The following is a 23,676-nucleotide window of genomic DNA, read 5'->3' as shown; positions in this document are numbered from 1 at the left end:
CCAATCACAGCCCATGATGCTGCTGCGTCGCCTCGACGGAAGGTTACGATTTTTGGTAGTCCGGCCCTTGCGGTGGACGCAAGGAGGGTCCGCAAGGACGTAAGGGGTCCGTAACCCCCTTGCGTTGCGTGAACGTGGAACCATAAAGAGCCCTTAAACCACCGCAGGAACGCAACAAAACATCTGTTGTTAGGAGGGCCCATTCCGCCATCTGCTGGACATAAAATATACTGCCGGATACATGTTCCCTTTACTCCTAATATTTAGAAATGTAACATTGCGTATATAATCCATGGCGCCATGTGCATATCCTATATAAAGGAGTACACGACGTAGCTCTTGGTTGTGCAGCTCATTAGTGACAGGAGCGCAGGGTGCCTGTCCCTTTAAGAACACCTAAGAGCGCATCCTCCCCCCTGCTGACTCCATCACACAGCATTCTCCTCTCAGAAGGCCTGTCCGTACAGGGCCACACATCATACAATCACAAGTCAACCGCAATCGCCGCTATCGCCTGTTTGAGCGTGGACCCATCCCCGGTCGAGGCAGTGGGCGCAACATAATTGTTATTCACATATCTCTAAATCTGATCCTAAAGGCTGTTCCGCGCTCCAAGATGGCTGAGCTGAATTTGGGGAAGGGGCTGACTGCGGGGAAGGTGGCCAGCAATGTGCAAAAAAAACTGACCAGGGCCCAGGAAAAGGTAAGATCGCGTTTTAGTCCATTTTTATCCATTCAGGAGATGTGATCCTGCAGATCATCCCATCACGGCTGTGTCTTAATCCCATTGCGCCAATGTCGCATCCCTGGGCGAGTGTCGCATCACGACACTCGTCCGTTAAGCCAGTCGTTAGTCCGCGATAGACTGGCTTCCACCCCTAAAAATAGTAGTTATAACAGAAGTGCATTGAATAAGAACTGCATACACGTCAATGTCATCTTAAGGACATTATGCAGCTTAAACACCACGTTGATGGACTCATCGATTGGGGATGTAGCCTACACGGTCCCGTTGTCATTTACCGCAAAGTGGAAACGGAATAATGGAACCAAGACTGCGTCAGACGCAGTGTAGTTATTAAAGCCAATCAGATCAAATATACAATTACACAAATATAATATTCCTGTGTAGCCAGGTTGATGGTAAATACAGGGCCTGTTCGATGCCTTATTATTAGAGATGTCATGGTGCACGCTTGCTGACAGGGGGTGCTGTTGGTTCTTGTGGAATGGACATCCATTCTCCTCGATATAATAGCCTTCATAATGATTGACTGCTCATAAAGGATGTGAGATAAGGCAGGGGTAAGATATGGAATAAGGAATACACATGATTACCTTTGCAGATCAAACTTTTTCTACACACCAATTGAACTGTTGTGAACCCCTTTCCACCAGTTTTGAAACCCATATGTTTACCCTGGTCTTGTTCTACGTAGTTCAATACTCTGTGTCTGAACGTGTGTTAATTTGTTGTTGGATTTAGGTTCTTCAGAAACTGGGAAAAGCAGATGAGACCAAAGATGTGGCGTTCGAGGAGGGGGTTATCAATTTCAACAAACAATATGTAAGACTAAAGCCACTAAAATGAATCTCATGAGTTAATTGGTGTGCGTCCTCTTTCCTCCTGGTTTACACGCCCTCTTAACTACTTGCATTGACCGCTGCTAAGACCCCATGTGACCCCAGCTCTGCTCCCTAGCCTCCCCTGGTTCTGACACGGTGTAATGTGTGTTGTGATTCTAGACCGAAGGCAGCAAGCTGCAGAGAGACCTGAGGGCTTATCTGGAAGCAGTAAAAGGTAACACAAATCCTGACACCATTTCCTTTACATCACATTTCATATATACTGTTGCACATATATATATATACACACACACAAATGTCTCGGAATGTACATTTTAATTGATTAAGTACTTTTAAAACTTTTTTGGGTCCAAATGCCTCTTTGTGGATTTTCGTCATCATCGTAAATGTGCGTATTGTGTTTGTGTTTTATTTCAGCCATGCATGAGTCCTCCAGGAATCTCCAGTCCTGTCTGGCGGACATGTACGAGCCAGAGTGGGAGGGCAAGAATGACGTGGACTCCGTGGTGGAGGTCAGATCCCATTTACATTTCTTAGAGATACCTCTCTAATTTTCCTTGTAGTAAAACACCAAGCATTTGAATCACGAAACTACAGCAACTGACCTAACCCTACTATGAGCTTCTAATATATGATATTTGAGAGGTGGGTTTGTGTGTGTCTGTTTCTGCCTCTGTGTCTGTGTGCACAAACTTCTCTGTGTGGTTTTCTGTGTCTGTGTGTGTGTGTGCGTACGCCTGTGTGTGTGTGTGTGTGTGTGTGTGTGTGTGTGTGTGTGTGTGTGTGTGTGTGTGTGTGTGTGTGTGTGTGTGTGTGTGTGTGTGTGTGTTTGTGTGAGTGCATGTTTGTGTGTGTGTGTGTGTGTGTGTGTGTGTGTGTGTGCGTGCACGTCTGTGTGTGTGTGTGCGTGCGTGCACGTCTGTGTGTGTGTGTGTGTGTGTGTGTTTGTGTGTGTGTGTGTGTGTGTGTGTGTGTGTGTGTGTGTGTGTGTGTGTGTGTGTGTGTGTGTGTGTGTGTGTGTGTGTGTTTGCGTGTTTTCATGCTGTAGGACTGTGATGTGCTGTGGACTGACTATCACCAGAAGCTGGTTGACCATGCTCTGATCTCCATGGACACCTACCTGGGCCAGTTTCCTGATATTAAGGTCCAGCACACACCAATGTATTCACCGTTCAAACTTGTTCCCTGGCTTCTGCTCTTTGTTGTGATTGAACCTCACCGGTGGGGACTGGAACACAAGACACGCTCCAGACCAAAGCTCTGTGTGCGCTCTGTGTATATCATTGATGAGGGGGGGATATGTTTTATGGAAGATAGAGGTAGTACTGGTTGATAAGACTACAACTAGTACCTATGTACTGTAGACATATGCACACACATGCCACATGCACACATCTTTGTAACAAATATTTACATTTTTTAAATCACACAGGATCGACCAAATTGAAGGTCAGCTACACCTCCTCCACTCTCAGTCTGCTTACAGCCAGGGTTGGAGTAGAGAGTCTCTGGGTCTGCTCCGTCACACCACAACCAGCTCAGGGTCGGCTTCAACTGCTGCTGGTTTGCTTGGCAGCTTAGGAGGATGTAGGGCAGCGCTGATCTCCTCATTCAGTGTATGGATTGTTATAACGTCTTCCATCGCTTACCAGAGGCCAAAGCGATTGTCTTCAAAACGTACTCTTTTCTCAATGCTCAGCAGACAAGAGAAACCAGAGAGCTGGAGCTATAGGATTTCTGACACCTCGCGCACACCACCTGTGTCATCGGCCGTGTTGCGTCAGAGGACTTACGTTTCCAACATAGTGCTGGTCTGCCCGGCAATGCTGCGGACCGAAGCTGTTGCATTACATTTCGCAATTGCATAGACCTGGCCGGAAGCATCCAAATATCTAAGGTTGTGCTAGCTAGCTAGTCATTTTTCATTAAATAATAATATGAGATTGTGAATGCAGAATTTCGGCAATTTTTATTTGTAATAAGTTTCCCACAGTTTTAGGGTAAATAATTTAATTTTGGGGTAATAGAATAGGGTTACATGCCTGTATGTTAAAAAATACCTCTTATTATTCTCACACTGTTAATTTCTGCAAAAGCAGAAAATTTGGTATCTTTCAAAATAGTCTTTTTTTTTTATCATGTCGCTTTAAGGCCCCCCTCCTGAGTTGCCCAGTCTGCTATGATTGATTGAACGCTTTGTGCGTGCCTCGGCAAATTCACCCCCCTTGAAGTTGTGAACATTGCGGGTATTCCGGAGGTGCGACTAACGAGCTGTTTCACGCACTTATTGAGGGGCGTTCTCGGTGTGCTTGAATACTCCCTCTGGCTCGGACTTAGTTTTTTCTAGCTTAGTAGACGTAAAATATATATACATACATCATATAACAGTCTACAGAGAAGAGAAAAGTCGAAAAAGCATAATATCACCCCTTTAAGAAAATTTCCCACACCGTTGCGTATTATATATTAGCTACAATTTTATGTCCAATCATACAGTACGGTTTTATATCCGGTAAAACCTAGTGACAGCCTATTGTGTTGTCTCATGCCTGTGTTTGAATTTTGGAGGGAATAATACTAAAATGAGTAGACAAGATGGAACTTGGTATCACTTCTTTGAACATGAGAGCAAGCTGCTGGGCGTAGAGCGGCCGCCACCAGAGCGCAGGTCTGTGTGGGTCCGGCTGGGTCCGACCTTTCTGCCGCCTCAGAGCTCGGGCTGTTTGGAGAGCACTTCTTGTCCCGCTCGCTGCGTTCAAGTCGTGATGTAGGCGTCGTTCAAGTCAGGACATTTGTTGCGTTACATGTTTATGCAGAATAATGCAGTGTTGCAGGCGGTGTGGACGTAGCGTGGAGCGACACCCAAAGCCCACAGAGCGGGATTTCTCTTCATACTCGTGGCCTGTCCCCAAACAGGAACAGACATTGTCTTGACGGAGAAGTGCTGTATTTCTGCGCTCACTTTGCACAGGACTGGAAGCAGATTATAACATGTTGATAATTAGAAACCACTTCTTGTGGTTGGACTGATCAATGAATGACTCGTAATAGGATATGATAAGCCATTAAACACTCAGATATAAATAAACCTCTCTGTGTTCCTGAAACCAGGCGCGTATTGCTAAGAGGGACAGGAAACTGGTGGATTTCGACAGCGCCAGACACAACTACTCAGCCACACACAAGAACAAGAAAAAGGATGGCGGCATCAAAATCACCAAGGTAACGCGTGTGCTCAGAGCTCAGTGCCCTGCTCGCTGTTCATCATCAGGGCGCTGCCATTCTGCCAATTCCCAAAAATCAATCCCCCCCTTCAATTTTATTATTCATCGCAGTCATCATGGGTTTTGATGCAGCATAAACATCTGCCTCTATAAATCTGTTTGTTTTCCTCTCTCTCTCTCTCTCTCTCTCTCTCTCTCTCTCTCTCTCTCTCTCTCTCTCTCTCTCTCTCTCTCTCTCTCTCTCCGTCTCTCACCCCCCCTCTCTCTCTGTCTCTCCCCCATTTCCTCTCTCTGTCTCTCCCCCATTTCTTCTCTCTCTCTTAATCTCTTCCCCCCTCTCTCTGTCTCTGTTTCTCTTCACCCTCTCCCTGTCTCTTTCCCTGTCTCCCTCCCTCTCTCTCTCTCTCTCTCTGTATGTGTCTCTGTCTCTCTCTCTGTCTCTCTCTCTCTCTCCGTCTCTCACCCCCTCTGTCTCTCTGTCTCCCTCATCTCCTCTCTCTCTCTCCCCCCCTCTCTCTCCCATCTCTTCCCCCCCTCTCTCCCCTCTCTCTCTCTATCTCTCTTCCCCCCCCTCTACTCTCTCCCCCACTCTCTCTCCATCTTTTCCCCCCCTCTCTCTTTCTATGTCCCCCCCCCCTTTCTCTTTATCTCTCACTCACTCAGCCCTCCACCCTGTTGGAGAGAGCCACCCCAGGGTGGGCCCAGGGTATCCTGTCTGCTCACAACGTGGCCCAGAGCAGTCTTTCCAGAAGCCAGGTACTCCTGACTCTCCTCTTGGTGTTGCAGTGGTTGTGATTAGCAACAACAATCACGTCTTTCCTGTTAATAACACTTCACTATATTGGCTGTGGTTGAGACCACTGATCCAGAAGAGGATCTTTGCCTCATTCAGACTCTACCTGTATAGATAAATCAAAGTGAACAAATAGAAGATGTATACGCACGCACACAAACACACGCACACACACATACAGTAACACACACACACACACACAAACACATACACACACACACACACACACACACACACACACACACACACACACACACACACACACACACACACACACAAACACACATACACACACAGACACACATAACATACACACAGAGACACATGCACACGTATACTCACAGACACACACACACACACACACACACACACACACACACACACACACACACACACACACACATAGCACATATGCACACACACAGTCCTAACCTCAACATGGTTTGTGTTCCAGGCAGAGGAGGAGCTGGAGAGGGCGCAGAAAGTGTTTGAAGAGATTAATATAGACCTGCAGGAGGAACTTCCATCTCTCTGGAATAGGTGATTCAATTCATATACAGTACACACAGGCCAAATACAAAATCCCATACCCGTAACAATAGCCTTACGAGAATGCAATTAAACCGGATAAACCTCACATTTCAAATGTTTTCTTTATTGTTTCCCTCGAGCTTTACATCTGTTAAAAGCAGGTTCAAACTGCTTGGGCAGTAAAGCTCAAGTGTTGGTTTAATGCGCATAGACTGTGTAAAATACAGGTTAAACTGCCTTACTGTATGTATTACAGGTTAAACTGACTTAACATAGACTATAGATAATACAGGTTAAATTGACTTATTGTATATGTAACAGGTGAAACTGACTTAACATAGACTGTATATAATACAGGTTAAACTGACTTAACACAGACTGTATATAATACAGGTCAAACTGACTTACTGTATATAATACAGGTTCAACTGACATAACATCGACTGTATGTAATACAGGTTAAATTTACTTAACATAGACAATATATAAGAGGTAAAACTGACCTAAAATAGACAGTATTTAATATTTTCTCTCAAATCTCTGATCCATCTCTATCTCCCATCCCCCCCCCCCCCTCTCTCTCTCTCTCTCTCTCTCTCTCTCTCTCTCTCTCTCTCTCTCTCTCTCGCGCTCGCCCTCTCTCTCTCGCCCTCTCTCTATGTCACCTTCCGTCTCTTGCGCTCTAGTCGCGTGGGCTTTTACGTCAGCACCTTCCAGAGTCTGGCTGGCTTCGAGGAGAAGTTCCACAAGGAAATAGGCCGGGTGAGTCCCAAACACACAAGTACTGTTCTGCTCATCACCACAGTTTCCCATGATATGAGGGTACGTACACCACGTCTACAGAGCCCCATCACAGAGGGGTGGTCCATGGTATGAGGGTCCATACACAATGTTTAAAGACCCCTCTCACAGAGGGGGGTCCCAGGGCTATGCAGGTTTCCCTCTTCACGTCCATTCTGGGTCTGCTACGTTTATGGAACAGGACATGGGGAGTAGACCAAAATAGTGAAGACAGGTCAACAGACATGTGGATGGTTATATAGTTTGAGGTATGAATTTTTGACTTTAAGACATCATCATCGATTAATGGATGTTAGAAGATGTTAAGATAAGATAAGATAGTACTTTATTAATCGTATTCATTTGTCATGATGACATTGCATAACATATAACATCATCAAAAGACTTAAAGCAAGATGTAAGTGAGTCTAATCTCACAGTGTCATGGATCAAAGACCCATTCATGTCCCTCCTCCCCATCCTGACCTCTCCCCTCTGCCTCCCCAGCTGGATCAGGACCTGAACGACACGTTGGTTGCTCTGGAGGGATCAGACACCACAAGGTTAGTTAACTCTTTCTAAACCCCAGAGAAGCCTCCTTTGACAATATTGAAATTGAAGTCAATAATGTTTGCATTGCTGTATCTCTATTACAGTGGGCCTTCAGTACGGTTTACTGAAGATCAATAATGAGTCAAACATCTGAAGACCTAGATATGAAATCATGTGGATGTAACCAGGATATTCCCCTTTATGTACTAGTATATTATAAGATCTATATGTTTGTGTTGGCATATCAACCACCTGAATGGTGGTGGGAGATCACAAGGTGGTGAATTAACCTGAGCTCCTCACACAACCTTACAGAAAGACAGGTAAACGCAGCGCGCCCTCCACCAGCGGACCGTCCCGGAGGTAAACAGCCACGCCTGCTACGTCACCGTGGCGATACTGTCCAAACGTCTGTCTGTCCAACTGACCTGTCTGTCTGGCCGTCCGTATGTCAGTCACTCGACCCCTCAGAGGGCCTGGCCAAGATCTAGCGTTTATTTTGTCCTGACCCAAAGACAGTTAGCGAAGTCCGCTGACTATTGCACCTCAGAGACATGTTCTTTCTGAGATAAGATAAGATAAGAGTATATCAGAAATCATCGATGTGAGATAGGGGGAATGGTGATTCTGGAGGAATTACCAAATGTCAGTCAACAATTTGAAGTCGCAATAAAGTCTTGAATGGATTGAATCTAGAGACGGAGGATCCACTGGAGCTATTTCAGACCCACCAAAAAGTCCATGGCCATAAATAAATAATGCCTTATATCGTAAAAGCAGCCATACTGTTTGCTGTTAAAATATTAAGCTGGAGTCAGTGTAAACGGTGAACTGGGTCACTTGTTTACTGCTGTCGTAAAAATATATGATTACAACTGTGGGGTTGATCCCCAGTGTCTGCTGACAGCTCCCAGCTCAGAGACCTGGCTTCAGGACTAGTATTGGAAACATCCCCCAGATTGCACACATTGAGGCCTCTGCTGGCATGAGACGGAGCACTGGGATTATACAGAGGTTAAGGGTGGTGGACCGGGTCGGGGGTGACCTGCATGACAGAGCTTGCTTGGCCCCTGGTAGAGCATGCCCAATAATCTAGACACTTCATTTCAACCTTTTTCCTATTGAGTTGTGCTCTAACGTTCTGCCCCTTCCTGTCTGGGAAGAGCCTGGAGACAATAGACGCATCCACATCTCTGTCCATCTCACTTAATGGTTTGTATTGTGTATCTGTTCTCCCTCTGTCTCTCTTTCCTCTCTTTCTCTCCTTCTATCAGTGCCCCAGAACCATCTAATCACACTCTGAGGCCAGCAGGCCCACCCCCCATACCAAAGTCTCCATCCAAGGTAGCCACACACACACACACCTCACACACAACACACACACACTCACACACACACACCAACAAACACACACACCACACACACACACACACACACACACACACAAACACACACACACACACACACACACACACACACTTTTGTTTGTTTTTGTTAATGTATAGATTTCTGGATATCAAAAATCAGAGGAACTGTTTACAAAGGAAGAACATATAAGGAAGAACATATTTAGTGGCTCCATACCACAGGAGCTACAAAACATTATCCGTTACCGCGGCAACCACCATCACAACCACCATCAATCCCGGGAAGACCCCGAATCACCAGGCTCAAGCGAGCTAGCTGACCCCAGGATAGCGCGTCGGAGACGCCGACACAAGCGGGGCAAGAGGGGGGGGCTTCATGCTAGGCTAAAAGCCCGCGCTAGCCGACCACCGCTACCCAGCCTCCTGCTAGCTAACGTGCGGTCTCTGGAAAACAAGCTGGACGAGCTAAGGGCCAGGATTACAACTCATCGGGAAGTAAGAGAGTGTTGCGCTCTAATCTTCACCGAGACCTGGCTCTCAGACAAAGTCTCAGACTGCGCCTTTCAGCTACAGACTCACTCCGTACACCGAGCAGACCGGACTGCAGCCTCCGGTAAAGTCAAAGGGGGAGGAGTGTGTGTGTTTATCAACAACTCGTGGTGTGGAGATGTACGGACTGTGCATAAGCATTGTTCGCCAGATGTGGAGTTTTTACTGTTGAGATGCCGTCCCTACTATCTACCAAGGGAATTTACTGCTGTGTTTTTGGCTGCTATTTACATCCCCCCACGCGCCAACTCCACGGCAGCGCTCAGCGAACTCTATGACGTCATCAGCGCGCATGAGACAGCTCATCCTGATGCTGCGTTCATCGCCGCTGGCGACTTTAACCACTGCAACTTAAAGACTGTATCCCCCAAATTTTTCCAACATGTGAATATTCCCACCCGTGATAAGAACACACTGGATCATGTTTACAGCAGCATACGTGGTGCCTACAGGGCCGCACCCCGCCCCCACTTCGGGCACTCAGACCACATCTCTTTGTTCCTGTATCCTGCATACAGACAAAGGCTGAAACAGACAAACCTTGTGACTAAACAAGTCAAACTCTGGACACCAGACACTGGGAGCATCCTGCAGGACTGTTTTGCTCAGACAGACTGGGATGTGTTTAAAGCTGCAGCCACACTGGAGGACTCTTCTGTCAGCATACAGGACTATGCTGAGTATGTGACTGGGTATATTAGCACTTGTGTTGACAACATCGTGCCACCATACAAGTCAAGAGGTTTCCCAACCAGAAGCCCTGGATTAACAGTCAGGTACGCCACATGCTGCGTGCTCGCTCTATTGCATTTAAATCAGGCAATGAGACGGAGTACAAAGCTGCGAAGTATGCTCTGGAAAAAGCCATCAGAGCAGCCAAAAGGCAGTACAGAGTGAAGCTGGATGGCTTCTATTCCACTGCTGACTCCGGGCGGATGTGGCAAGGCCTGCAGCACATCACTGACTACAGGACCACCACCAGCACCATCAGCTCCACAGACAGCTTGCCGGATGAGCTCAACACCTTCTACACCCGCTTCGAGACCTCCAGCCCCACCACAGAGAGGAGGCCCTCACACACCAGGAGCACCCTCCCCCTCTCCCCCCCACCAACCGTCTCATCAGGACAGGTACACAGAGTCCTGAGGAACATCAACCCTTGCAAGGCAGCCGGACCAGATAACATCCCTGGGCGAGCTCTCAGAGCATGCGCCAACGAGCTGGCTGATGTTCTCACATCCATCTTCAACCTTTCCATCAGCCTTTGCACAGTTCCCTCCTGTTTCAAGACCACAACCATCATCCCTGTTCCAAAGAAGAGCCCACCAAGCTGCCTGAATGACTACAGACCAATAGCACTCACTCCAATCATTATGAAGTGCTTTGAGAGAGTGGTGCTGACCCACATTCAGAGCAGAATACCAGACACCCTGGACCCCCTGCAATATGCCTACCGGCCCAACAGGTCCACCTCTGATGCTGTCGCTGCTGTTCTCCACTATTCCCTCTCCCATCTGGAAAATAAAGACTCCTACATCAGGACGCTCTTTGTGGATTACAGCTCCGCCTTCAATACAGTCATCCCCCACAAACTCACAGACAAACTGTCTACATTAGGTCTGCACCCCACCATCTGTGACTGGCTCCAGGACTTTCTGACTGGCAGGCCCCAATCTGTCAGGATTGGAAATAGGACTTCAGCCAGCATCATCACAAACATTGGCACGCCACAGGGCTGCGTGCTCAGCCCAATCCTCTACACCCTGTTCACTCATGACTGTGTCGCCTCCCACATAGACAACACCATCCTGAAGTTTGCGGACGACACCGCAGTGATAGGATGCATCACGGGCGGGGACGAAGCGGCCTACAGGAGGGAGGTGGCCAGTCTGGTGTCATGGTGTGAGGACAATAACCTCACCCTCAACAAGGACAAGACCAAAGAGATGATAGTGGACTTGAGGAAGAAAAGGAGTCCTCATCGGCCACTGTTCATCGGGGAGCTTGAAGTAGAGAGGGTGAGCAGCTTCAAGTACCTCGGCGTCCACATCAGCAACGACCTCACTTGGATACTCAACACCACACAGCTGGTTAAGAAATCCCAACAGCGGCTGTACTTCCTGAGGAGGCTGAGGAAGTTTGGCATGTCGCCTGAGATCCTCAGAAACTTCTACAGCTGCATTGTTGAGAGCATCTTGACCGGCTGTATCACCGTCTGGTACGGCAGCACTTCCGCTTTGGACCGCAGACGACTGCAGAGAGTGGTAAAGACTGCAGAGAGGATCATCAGAACCCCACTGCCCTCTCTGCAGAGCATCTACCACTGCAGAGTCCACAGGAGAGCTGCCACCATACTCAAGGACCCCACCCACCCCCAGCATGGACTGTTTACACTTCTACCCTCAGGACGGAGGTATAGAAGTATGAAGTCCAAAACTTCAAGACTCAAGAACTCTTTCTTCCCCACTGCCCTCAGACTCCTTAACAACAGATAGGAGTCTGTTGTTAAGGAGTATTGTACCTCAGGACTGCCGCAGCTGTTTACATTTTGCTCACGCACTTTGGCTTTCTTGGATTTGCACCATTCTGTTTTATTTATTTATTTATTTATTTATTTTAACTTAAATGCATTATTTGTTCTATCTATCTTGTAAAAAAAATCTTGGCATTCAGTCTGTGGAAACAAAGGAAGAATTTCATTGCACAACTGAGAACGTCTCATTTATGCATATGACAATAAACACTTTGAATTTAATTGAATTTAATATAATGAGGATCCAATAAGCTGTCAGAAGTTGTCTTCCAGACTTCTTGCTAAGGGTTGCTATGGTCTCCCATAGCAACTCTTTGTTGTGATTGTGTGTCTGTAATTCACTTGCAATATCAGGGCTCAAGAATAACATTAGGTACTGGTGGATATCCGTAGAATATCCCAGTGATAAAATATAGATGTAAGGGCGATAGAAGTAAGAGAAAGCTTCACTTCAACACACGGTTAATGGCAGCCATCTTCAGAATGGCCAAATACGGGAGGAGCCAATTACCATTGGTTAGTTTTGGATATTCAAACATTACTCTAATATTCCAATAGCATTTTGAGAGATGCCCTCTAGTGTGAGGAAACGCAAGACTTTAACCCCCTCTGCGAGATCGTATGAGAAGGGTTTTGATAAAGTTATTTCAATGTTCAAACAAGTCCAAAAGTCCACAGAGCTCTACCTACTAGTACTAGCATGAGGTTTATTTAGCAATCATGAACAGGACAGGTAGTGATTTTTCTCCTTCATGGCGATTAGCCCCCCACAGTAGCGCTTCGGTGATTTATTACCGATAAACAGCACCAGTCCGGCTGTTACATTTATTCAAAACTTTGCACAATGTTCAAACCAGATATTTGCTTGCGATTATTTGAAGTGGGCCTTCTCTCATAATTTGGGAACCGTGTCCTGAAACCTTTAGGCTGCATGAAGCTCTGCTGTAACCAATTCTTATATATATATATATATATATATAAGAATATGCGGACAGGCCTATGTATCAAAAAGCTTGACCTACTTATAGTAGCAGGCTGCTATCCAGGCAATATAATCCAGTTCAGATATCTGTTCCTTTTCTGGAGATCAGCATCCTGAATAGTGCATGTGTTTCTTTCTCTGAATGCAGTTCTCATGCTGTGGTGAAATTACATTTAGAAAAACCCTTTGCACAATCTTCAAACCACCTTCTGGGTTATATGATCGTTTGAAGCCCCCCAATCGAGGCAAAGCCATGTGTCTATATTGGAACTTGAGCGGGTTGTGTTTCCAACAAGACCACTCACAGCGGCGCCGCCATACAGCCACGGTATAACCTCCAGCTGATGAAAACCTTGGCACCATCGCAGCGGCCTCCATACCACCCTATGTGTTAAACACAGAACCAGAGCTAAAGGGAAGCGACCTACAGGAGTGGTCCTCCCTGATGCGCCTCACTGACAGGCGAAGAACTCACACGCTTTACTTTGAAGCTCTGCAGTAACCCAGTCGACTCATTCCAAGAGTGGATTCCAACCCACTTACTTCCTCCAAACGTTCTTACTTGTGATTGCAACTTGCTATTTAGTTTGAGGCACTTTCCAATTACACATGTCTTATTGTTTTAATGTTCTGTTTCAGAAATTAAATCTACTAATATCTCCGTGACAACAGCCCTACTATAAAAATAATGCAGCGCCACTATTACATTCTGTGAGAGAGAAACGATACTACTGGCCCCAAAATGACCTCGCATCCACCCAACAAATGGTTGCCAATGCCAACATGCTGGTTCCAGTCCTGAGCTCTGGATGTACTTGTCTCCTCCCTACAGCTGAGACCGACAGTTCCTCCCCCCCCTAAGGTGACCCCCTGCAAGGACATGAAGACGGACAACATCATCAACCTTTTCGCCTCAGCCGCCGCGCCTGACATCAGCATCACCTCCCCCACCCAGGTCGGCTGGCCACTTGTTTCCTTAATTCTGTCCCCATTTTTCTCTTTAGGTCAGATCCTATAGCTAGTGTGTTCCTCTTCATCCCCGCGTTTTACACTCACCTTCGTTCTGTTCTGTGTTCGGTGTTTTGTCTTCCTACATCTATGCAATTCCTTTTTTGTGATTGTCTTCTTGTACTCTGTTCTGTTTTTTTGTATGGCATTTTCATCCAAAACCTTTCTTTCCTCCTGGCTTCCCTTCCCTTCTCTTTTCCTCTCTTCTCTTCTTATCTCTCTTCTTTGTTTGTGTCTAATCTTCCTCCTCTCCTCTCCTCCTCTCCTCTATGCTCCTATCCTCTCTGCTCCTTTCTTCCCCTTTTCTCTTCTCTTTTCTCCTCTCCTCTCCTCTCCTCTCCTCTCCTCTCCTCTCCTCTCCTCTCCTGAACAAACTTCCGCTCTCTTTGACTCAAATAGTTCCATCAATTAGATTTTTCCAGCCCCTATGTTTACCTGTGAGCCAATCCGTTGATGTGTCCCCTGTTGTTGTCAGTTTGACAGTCCCGCAGCATTGAACGACCTGTTGGACATGGACCTGGACTCTCTAAATGCGGCCCCCACCCAAGTCTCTACTACGGCCACAAAGGTGGAGGGTGTTTGGCATGAACGCAAATTTTCGAGACCCGACGCTTGGAAGAATTGCTTGTTTGCCACAGAATGTCCTTTTGTATTCAGGATACTCCTTCTTATTCATTCAGTATTGAGGAAGCCATTCACTGGCTGCTAGCTTGTTTGTTAAAACACATAGGTTGATTATCAACACCTTAGCGTACCCCACAATCTTTTTTTATAACTTAATTATTAGAGACACTTTTTATCTAAAGCAATTCAAAGCAATAGCATAGTTAATGTTTCTGTTATTCAGGAAATACAACTGGTTTCACTGTTTAACGTTCAACTGACCAAGTAGACGATACCAGAGGAGACCAGATCAGTCGTTCCTCATGGACTGGAGTCATTCTGGATACAGGGTGAATTCAGTGACTAGCGTGTAATGGTTTGCAGTGCTCCCCCCCTGCTTTTCCGCAGACCAGACTGTCAGCCAACAGCAGGTGAACCGTGGCATGACCAAGGATACTATGATGCTAGGCTAGCGCTTGGACTGACCCACTGTTGTGCTCGAGCGCAATGCGCAGGTGGATGGATAAGGCATGATCTACATACTAGACTAGTGGACCTCACCCCCTCGCTGCTCTGGGCTCTGCCTGTGGGGTCTGGCTGGGACGTCCAGTGCCTTTCAGTTTGGGTGGAAACAGTTCAGAGTGCCGTGTGGTTCATCCATAGGAAATTTTAAGCATACATTTGAAGCGTCTTGGGCTAAGCGAACCTAGCAATCATTCTGGCTATCCAGGCTGTACTGCATAACATATCCATAAACACGAATGTGAGTGCTGAAGGGACAGATACATACAAATATGAGATACATTAAATACTCATCATCTAAGTATTGAGAATGCTTTGCGTGATTTACCTTCTCACTTTCAGCTTTGGTAGCACCTAGATCAATAGCTTGTGCTGAATACTTAATGTATACCATAAGTAATATTAACGTAGTAGAATATTGAATATGTGAAACGTTAAGCTCAAAAACTTGAATTTAAGAAGAACTGAATACATAGATACACTGAATACATACATACACAATTTGAAAGTGTATTCTGCTTTGAGGTGTTTTATCTTTAGGCAACCTTGCACTCTTTATGATTTTAATATGCATTTCGTACAATTCATCTTAATGTCTACACAGCTGTGGCTTGCTCCTACAAATGATTGGGTGATGTTTGTTTGGTGATAGCATGGCCCTTAGAATTCGGTCATGGATTATCGAGTCCAATACTGTTTAAATTGCTAATGAAACTAATGAATTCAATGTCCCTTCCTCTGTTTTACACAGGATGCAAACTGGGATTCATGGGTAAGCTTCTTTGTTGTTGTCCCCCCTTCCTCCATCTTCATAGTCATCATCGTTTTGATGCTCATGCTCTAACTATCCCATGCTGTCTCTGTAGCCATTAAAGAATCTGTCCTACTGCCATATGAAAACACTGCAAATATTAACCCCACACGTCACATTGACTTCAAGTCCCATGATTCCATGCAGCAATCATCAATACAGCAGGACAGCGAGTTCTAAAATGGCGACAGGTGTGTTTGTTTGTGCATTGCCAAAAGTTGCCTGTTGGTCCCAACTCTGTTTGTGCGTGAAGCAATGTCTTTGTGGCGGTCCTTTGCTGGTGACAATAGCAAATGTTGTGCGTGAGGCAGGTCTTGTTTTGACGCACAAATATAAGTTGGGAGTTAGTTGCATTCCTTTTAAACTAAATTAAACTTCGGAAAACACATTGAATTATAGTATTATATTTGTATTGACATTGTTTTCTTTTCAAAATATGACCATGAATGATGTCATTCAAACAATTTATTTTGTTATATTCCTCCTCTGTATATGTACTGTATATGTAGACTTCACATGTCTATATGGATTCCATGTCTACAAACAAATGTTTGCAGACATATACTATACATACATATTACCAAAAAAAGTACCTGTGTTTTTATTATTTTAATTCTATTCACTTATTGTGAAAATCATGTCATCGCTGACAAATATGGAAGTGACTTGAACTCAAACGGGTGAACCTTTGGTTTTTCCTCAAGTCCCTGTACGTGAACATGTTCCACAAAGAACCTTATTTCTTTCTCATGGCCGCAACATGTTCCATGTGACACAAAGGAAACTGTTCTCAACAAGACTGTACTGAAGTTGCTCTTGACAGCTGTGTAGGTTGGGTTTTTCGGCGCTAGTGAGCATTCAATTAGGTTCTCTGATAAAGCCAAAATGGCCTGAAATGGATGTAATAGGCTGCTATGTCGTCCATACAGAGACAGCTCAGAAACGTCCTAAACTGAACTCACTGAACAAACTCACCCCAATAGCTTCTCAGCAACTTCACCTGTGAGGTTTTGTTGAGGTAGTCCATCAAGCCATCAATTAACCCGTCCTTTCCCATGTAAGATAGATGTGTCTATAACCATGATATGCGAGCTAGAGAACACCAATAGGCACCTCTACTTCTTACAAGGAACCCTCCTTCTTCTCCATCTGAATTAACATAACTGGGATACGCTCCATGCCTGCCAAGCAAACAGAGGAACCAGCATCTTTCTTCTGATGGAAAAGTCTTCCAGCTTATGCCTTTTTCCTTTTCTTACCTGAATTGCCTGGTTTTACTTTCATTTGAACCTTCTCTCTCCAATTCAACCCCCCCCCCCCTTGATATTCAACCTTTCAATAGTCTTATTGAAAGGTGTGTCAAAACGGGTGTCAAACAGTGTTGACAATTTATTTAAATCTTTCAACATAAACCCTAAACATCCACCTCTCTGAATTATGACCCGCCACCTCCCAACCCTCCTGATACCCTCCACCCCTCTCTTAATACTGACCCACCACCCAACCCTCCTGATACCCTCCACCCCCTCTCTGAATACTGACCCACCACCCAACCCTCCTGATACCCTCCACCCCCTGTCTTAATACTGACCCAACCCTCCTGATACCCTCCACCCCCTCTCTGATAACTGACCCACCACCCAACCCTCCTGATACCCTCCACCCCCTGTCTGAATACTGACCCACCACCCAACCCTCTTGATACCCTCCAACCCCTGTCTGAATACTGACCCACCACCCAACCCTCCGGATACCCCTTCCAGCCACAGCCCAACACCCCCCCTCCTCCACCGATCCAATCTTCCATCGAATCCTCAAACCTCACCTCACAATCAATCATCTTCTGACGCTAAACACACCCCTTCCCCCTCTCTGCCCCCTCTCTCCACTCCCTCTGAACCCCACTGTATATGCCTAACCTCTGAACACCCACCACCCCTTTTTGAATCCAAACCCCCTTTTGACCACCCCAGCGTGAGGAGGACAGTGGCTCCCAGGAGAAAGAGGAGCCCGTCCACTATGACCCGGTGGCCGCTGCCTCCGAGGGCTGGGGCGACGACGGCTCCAAGCCCGTTCGCATCGACCCAGTGGCCGCTGCCTCCGAGGGTTGGGGCGACGACGGCTCCAAGCCCGTCCGCATCGACCCAGTGGCTGCTGCCCAGGAGGGCTGGGGCGACGACGGCACCAGGCCTGTCCGTGTCGACCCAGTGGCCGCTGCCCAGGAGGGCTGGGGCGACGAGGGGAGTAACCACAAGGGCGACGTGGCGGTCTCCCCCCCTGGCGAGGAGGACGAAGCCCTGGCCTCTTCTCCTGAAGCTGCCCAGGATCTGAGCCCAGAGCATGAAGAGCCGACGGCCGAAGCCCCCTGTGGCAGTGAGGAAGGCCAGGTAACGCACGACCCGGTGCTTTGCATCTGGAAGATGCAAAAAGCAAAAGCGTGGACCCTGGAGGAGGTCCTCCAGTGGGGAGGTTGGAGCCGGTTTGGGATCTGTTGCTGGGGATAAGGATTCATCCTCTCCAGACCAGAGAACGTAGTGGTTGTATGGCATTGGTTGGGTGCTATGCACCGAGAAGAGAATTGTACCTTTGCATCCTTTTGACTTAGCAGTGGTTATACAGCGAGTGCTACTGAAACACAGGCAGGTAGCTCATGTGTGTCTCTGCTGTAGTGTGTGCTGCACAGCAACTGTGGTTTGAACCAAAGCTTCTGTTGGAGCCTAACTGTCCCTGATTTCACCACAGCTTCTTTGCATTTGTCGGAAGCTTTTCCTTTGGTCAGTGTGTCTCTATTGGCGTTGTTGGCGTTTTTGCCAACATCATTGCCTCTTACATCATTGGCTCCCTTGTACTCCCTTGCTGTCTTTAACGCTCTGTGTATATATCTGTCTCTCTTTCTATGCCTCTCGCTCACTCCCTCTCTTTCTCTGTCTCTCTTGCCTTCTCTCTCTCTGTGTCCGGGGAACTCTCTCCCTGGCTCCCTTTATGTCTCTCTCTCTCTCTCTCTCTCTCTCTCTCTCTCTCTCTCTCTCTCTCTCTCTCTCTCTCTCTCTCTCTCTCTCTCTCTCTCTCTCTCTCTCTGTGTCTCGGTGTCCCTCTCCCTGACTCTCTCTCCCCCTTTGTCCGGGTGTCTCTCTCCCTGACTCTCTCTCTCTCTGTGTCTGGTGTCCCTCTCCCTGACTCCCTCTCTCTGTCTCCCGGTGTCTCTCTCCCTGACCCTCTCTCTCTGTGCGGGTGTCCCTCTCCCTGACTCTGCTCCTTGTGTTGTCTCAGAGTGACTCCTCTGCAGCCCAGGAGCCAGCAGCTGTAGCAGTGGAGGAGCCGGCCGCTGAAGAGGTGACCCTTTAATAATTAACACGGAATTCATTACTCGTTATTAAGTTACACCTTCAGGGTGCTGGAGAGACACTGATATCCACCCACAACGTTTCAGTTGATCTTATTTCCAAACAACATAATTGGAAATAGTAATACAATTCTGTATTTCTGTTTGATTAAATTATAAATGTTGGGTTAATTTATTATTTGTTTTTTACCTTTTATAGACCAACAATTGAACAATGAATGTTGAAAATAAAAAGATGTGTAGGTGTTCATAATTATAGCTATCTCTAAGATCTCAAAATATAGTCATTCATATAAATGTCAGTTAATTGGCTGTCTATCGCCTAATGAAGAACACAACAGTGTTTGAGTCTGTGGCCCGCTGAGGAAAGCCCTTACATTAGCAGTATTATGGAGGTGTTACCCTAGAGTGTTATAAACTGGATTACTTTGAGACTTTCCCGCCATGCATTTGGCTTAAATGTAAATGTATGCCTCGATCTGTCTTTTATAAACTAATTCCAACAGATAATAGTCCTTCTAGTCCTTCATTAGAAGCCCCTCTTCTCATACCGTATAGAGTGTGATAATAAGTCCTCTATAACCCTGATCCTCAACCAGTGATAATATGAACCTCTATCAGCCTGGTCTTCATACAGTGATAATATGACCCTCTATCACCCTGGTCTTGTAGGCTCCTCAGACCCCGGTGGCGGCCCTAGAACCTGCCGAGGTGCTTTCAGAGTCCCAGGACCTGCCCCCGGGCTTCCTGTTCAAGGTAACCTCCCAACTGGTTTAGTGATACTGGGTTTACTGATACAGTGTTAATGATACCCCAGTGCCGATAACTAGTAACTCACACATACTCTCATGTGTTGTAGTGTGTGCATTTTGTGAATTTGCAATTCAATTTTGTTACTATCAAAAGTTTGATTTCGGTATTATTTAATTTGACCATGTAATGTAAATGAAAGAAACATTCAATGTGTCAATTGTGTATGTAATGTTTTGTATTGTACGTATTCTTTAGTAATGTGTACTTTAATTTAACATAAAGTAATGTGCAATGCACTGTATAAAGTAACATATTGTAGTTGGTAATGTACTGTATAATATGATGTTATTGTTACGGGGAAGTAGAGTGATTGGACCCAAATGCTCAACACACAGACACACTGACACAGGGAGGAAACTATAAGGATTTTACTTAGGGCAAAAAATATGTAAAAGCGGGAACGGGGCGAGGGGCTTGATGGCATGCGGGTTGTCAGACAGGCGAGGGTTCGGCTACAGGAGGGTAGTCAGACAGGCGTGTGGCGAGGGTGCGGCCACAGGTAGGTAGTCGGAGAGGTGAGGGTTCGGCGACAAGGCGTCGCCAGACTATACACAGGGAGAAGACAATTAGCGAGAGCGACAACACATTATGACCAAACAATCTAGACACGAGGAGGGGCCAGGGACAAAGTACTGACTGTAACGTGTGAAACAACCATCCATCGATGACTGTCTGGAGATCCGGGGTTGAAATACTGTGTCAGATGAGGATTGTTGGCAGGTGTGTAGTGTGAGGGAGATGAATGGATGATGTAGGGTGAGAGACACTGACCACCACTAGGCAGAGGTGGACGGCGTGACAGTCATGTGCACCGCGCTGTATTATGTGTTATGTGTGCTGTACTATATAATGTATTGTGACGTTTGCTGTGCTGTATAATGTAACATATTGTTAGTTATGGATGCTGTACTGTATAATGTAACGTATTGTGATGTTTGCTGTACTTTATAATGTAATGTATTGTGATGTTTGCTGTACTGTATAACGTAACAAATTGTGATGTGACCTCCCAGGTCCAGGTGATGCATGACTACGCTGCTAACGACTCTGATGAGCTGGAGATGAAGGCTGGAGATGTTGTGCTAGTGATCACCTTCACCACCCCAGATGAACAGGTAAACAAACCAACACCCACGCACACACACACACACACACGCACGCACGCACGCACGCATACACACACACACACACACGCACACACACACACACACACACAAACACACACCATAACAACCAGAACAACAATAACAGCCTTGCCCCTATATGTGATCCATGTGTGTGTATGTGTGTGTGTTTCAGGACGATGGCTGGTTGATGGGCATGAAGGAGGGCGATTGGCGTCAGAGCAGAGACAACGCCGCAAAAGGGGTGGGTGGTGGTTCTAAACACACTCATGCTGCAAGGTTCCCATTCAGTGCACACTAAAGTGAGTGTCGTTCCTCAGGTATTCCCGGAGAACTTCACTCAGAGGCTGTGAAGAACGACACAAGCTCCTCCACCACCGTCCTCCTTTGGTTCCTCCATCATTCCTCCCTCTCGTTCTTCCTGTCTACTTCCCTGATGTTTATCTGTTAGGACATCATAGGCCATACAAGCGGTTTGTGTCAGTCAGCCTTGGGTGAGATCCTTGTATTTCACCAGCTCTGGTACATGACAAACCTAGACCTTCCCTTGGTTTGAGTTGGTACTTCTTTTCATTTAAAAAAAGACGTTACTTGTCTGCTGAGGAAGGAAAGTCTTTATCGTGTGCTGTTCTCCAACACAAGGAGTACAATGATGTTTTATGTTTTGGACAGATACAGAACTAATGACTTCACAGACCGCTGCCCCTGACTGGGGCTCCGGCCTGTCCTGGAGAACACATTCCAGTTGACTGGTTACATACAATTTGAATTAAGATCCATCTCAGATAAGTCTGATTAATTTGTACAATATTACCAAATATTAACCAATAGCTTCCCAGCAATGTTGAAGCCTGAATACTTTCTTGACGGTCTGGCAAAATTGGTCTCTGCAATATACAATATCTATATACATATGTTTCCAATGGACGAAGATATCTTTTGAATGCGTCATCAATACAAGTCAATAGAAATGGAGTAAGTGAAGTTAAAACCACCAGCTGTACCAAGTCATCGCGATGTGTTTCCTCTGGTTAACCAATCACCAACCAGCATTACTAACATGCGGATAGTTAGAAAACAACATGTTACTGTAGCCTTGACGATGGGTATCAAAGTCTGCGATTAACCTGACACACACACACACACACACACACACACAAACATGCACGCAGACACATGCACACACACACCAACACAAACACGCGCGAGCGCACACACACACACACACACACACGAACACACACACTGTGTCCAATCAGATCGGATCAGATTGGCTGTGGATCTCAGCTACACCGTTTCTTCCTGTTTCTGCGATAGCGCACCACAGCTCTTAGTGCTGTTCCAGTGTGGTCCTCAAGCAGAGCAGTATAGGAAGCCACTGCTCATTGACCCCTTCCACTGCTAACACTCAAGGCCTGAGGCCACGGGACCTACTCATGTCAAGGGGGGGTCCTTTAGTCTGCGTAAAGGCCCAACCTACGAGAACTCTAACATTGACGTGAAGTGTGGTGGTCCACCCTCTCCCGAAGCGCTAACCCATGTGCTTCTTAAGAGGAAGGACATTCAAGGTCGTTCCTCCCTCATGACCTCGTATTTGTGCACATCTGTTAAGAGGTGATTATTACCCATAACCTGTTTGGATTCTTATCACTGTTGCGTTGCTGTTAACTTTCACCCATTTCAGATGTTACTGTGATCTGAGAATCAGAAATTCTTTATTGATCTCTGGGCCGATATTCTGTCACGTTACATGAACAGCCCTTTATTATCTTTATTAGATTATCTTGAATAACAGAACAAGAACCTCAAACCTGTTTCTGTCAATCAACAGTTCAGAGTTTCAAATTAGATTCCAAAGAAGCACCACGATCCAACCACTATAAATATCATTCAGACCAACAGTCAGAGATTGACATGAGGAAATCTAACCTAATATTTTAAAATGTTCTGATTCAAAATAAACATTATCATTTAGAAAAGAGATACATTGCACAGAATTCTATGACATTTGATTTGATTATATTCCATCAATCCTAGGTAGAAGAGCAGAGAGTTAGAAACCTAGCCAAGCTAACATCCTTATGGGAATTGGCTAATTGCAGCGTATTATGTTTGTAGGTCCAACAGTTATACCTTGCAACAAAAACTGAGCCAGTCCTTATTATTTTAATGAAATGTGCCGAAAAATTAGACCATTTTTTGGGGGGGGATCTTTGTATGCATAGCGTCCACATAACTATGTAATCCAGGTGATATTGAATATGCATCAGAGCAACTCTTTTTATTTTTGTATGCTGCCAAACTATAATGATATATACTATAGAGTCTAACAATGTCAATGGAATTGCCAACCAGACGTGTACTGGAGTGTTTTGTACCCCCTGTGTGGCTTGTTGCTAACAAGCCACCTAGGTAGTTAAAACTACAGTAGTCTCACACTTCTAACTCCTTCATCCAATCATGCGGGAGGATGAGTCTTACTCAGATGTCGTTTGAGTTGAAGGACGATGTGTGGTTATGTGCTTACTCTGCGGGCCGCGTGCTCAGGTGTGTG

The 23,676-nt window shown here is 46.0% G+C and overlaps 1 protein-coding gene across 4 annotated transcripts; it reads left to right on the top strand.

Annotated features, from left to right (window-relative positions):
• Window positions 1–426: 426 nt before the first annotated feature.
• On the top strand, window positions 427–22,374 carry LOC132449094 (myc box-dependent-interacting protein 1). Of its 4 annotated transcripts, XM_060040693.1 has the most exons (21): window positions 427–703; window positions 1,487–1,567; window positions 1,747–1,801; window positions 2,005–2,099; window positions 2,636–2,731; window positions 4,699–4,809; window positions 5,475–5,567; window positions 6,059–6,144; window positions 6,822–6,897; window positions 7,423–7,478; window positions 7,783–7,830; window positions 8,742–8,811; window positions 13,731–13,853; window positions 14,382–14,474; window positions 15,783–15,803; window positions 17,816–18,229; window positions 19,113–19,175; window positions 19,858–19,941; window positions 21,012–21,113; window positions 21,298–21,366; window positions 21,443–22,374. In XM_060040693.1, the coding sequence occupies exons 1-21, from the start codon at window positions 617–619 to the stop codon at window positions 21,473–21,475; spliced, it is 1,956 nt and encodes a 651-aa protein (XP_059896676.1). In that variant the 5' UTR covers window positions 427–616; the 3' UTR covers window positions 21,476–22,374. The 4 variants fall into 4 exon arrangements, with proteins under 4 accessions (XP_059896676.1, XP_059896677.1, XP_059896678.1 ...); XM_060040694.1 differs by lacking the exon at window positions 7,783–7,830; XM_060040695.1 differs by lacking the exon at window positions 14,382–14,474 and having other exon boundaries at window positions 428–703.
• Window positions 22,375–23,676: the final 1,302 nt, after the last annotated feature.

This window comes from Gadus macrocephalus, chromosome 20, assembly GCF_031168955.1.
Source record: "Gadus macrocephalus chromosome 20, ASM3116895v1".
Taxonomy (NCBI): Eukaryota; Metazoa; Chordata; class Actinopteri; order Gadiformes; family Gadidae; genus Gadus; species Gadus macrocephalus.
Note: the sequence above shows the minus strand (reverse complement) of the source record. Positions and strands in the feature narration are given on the sequence as shown.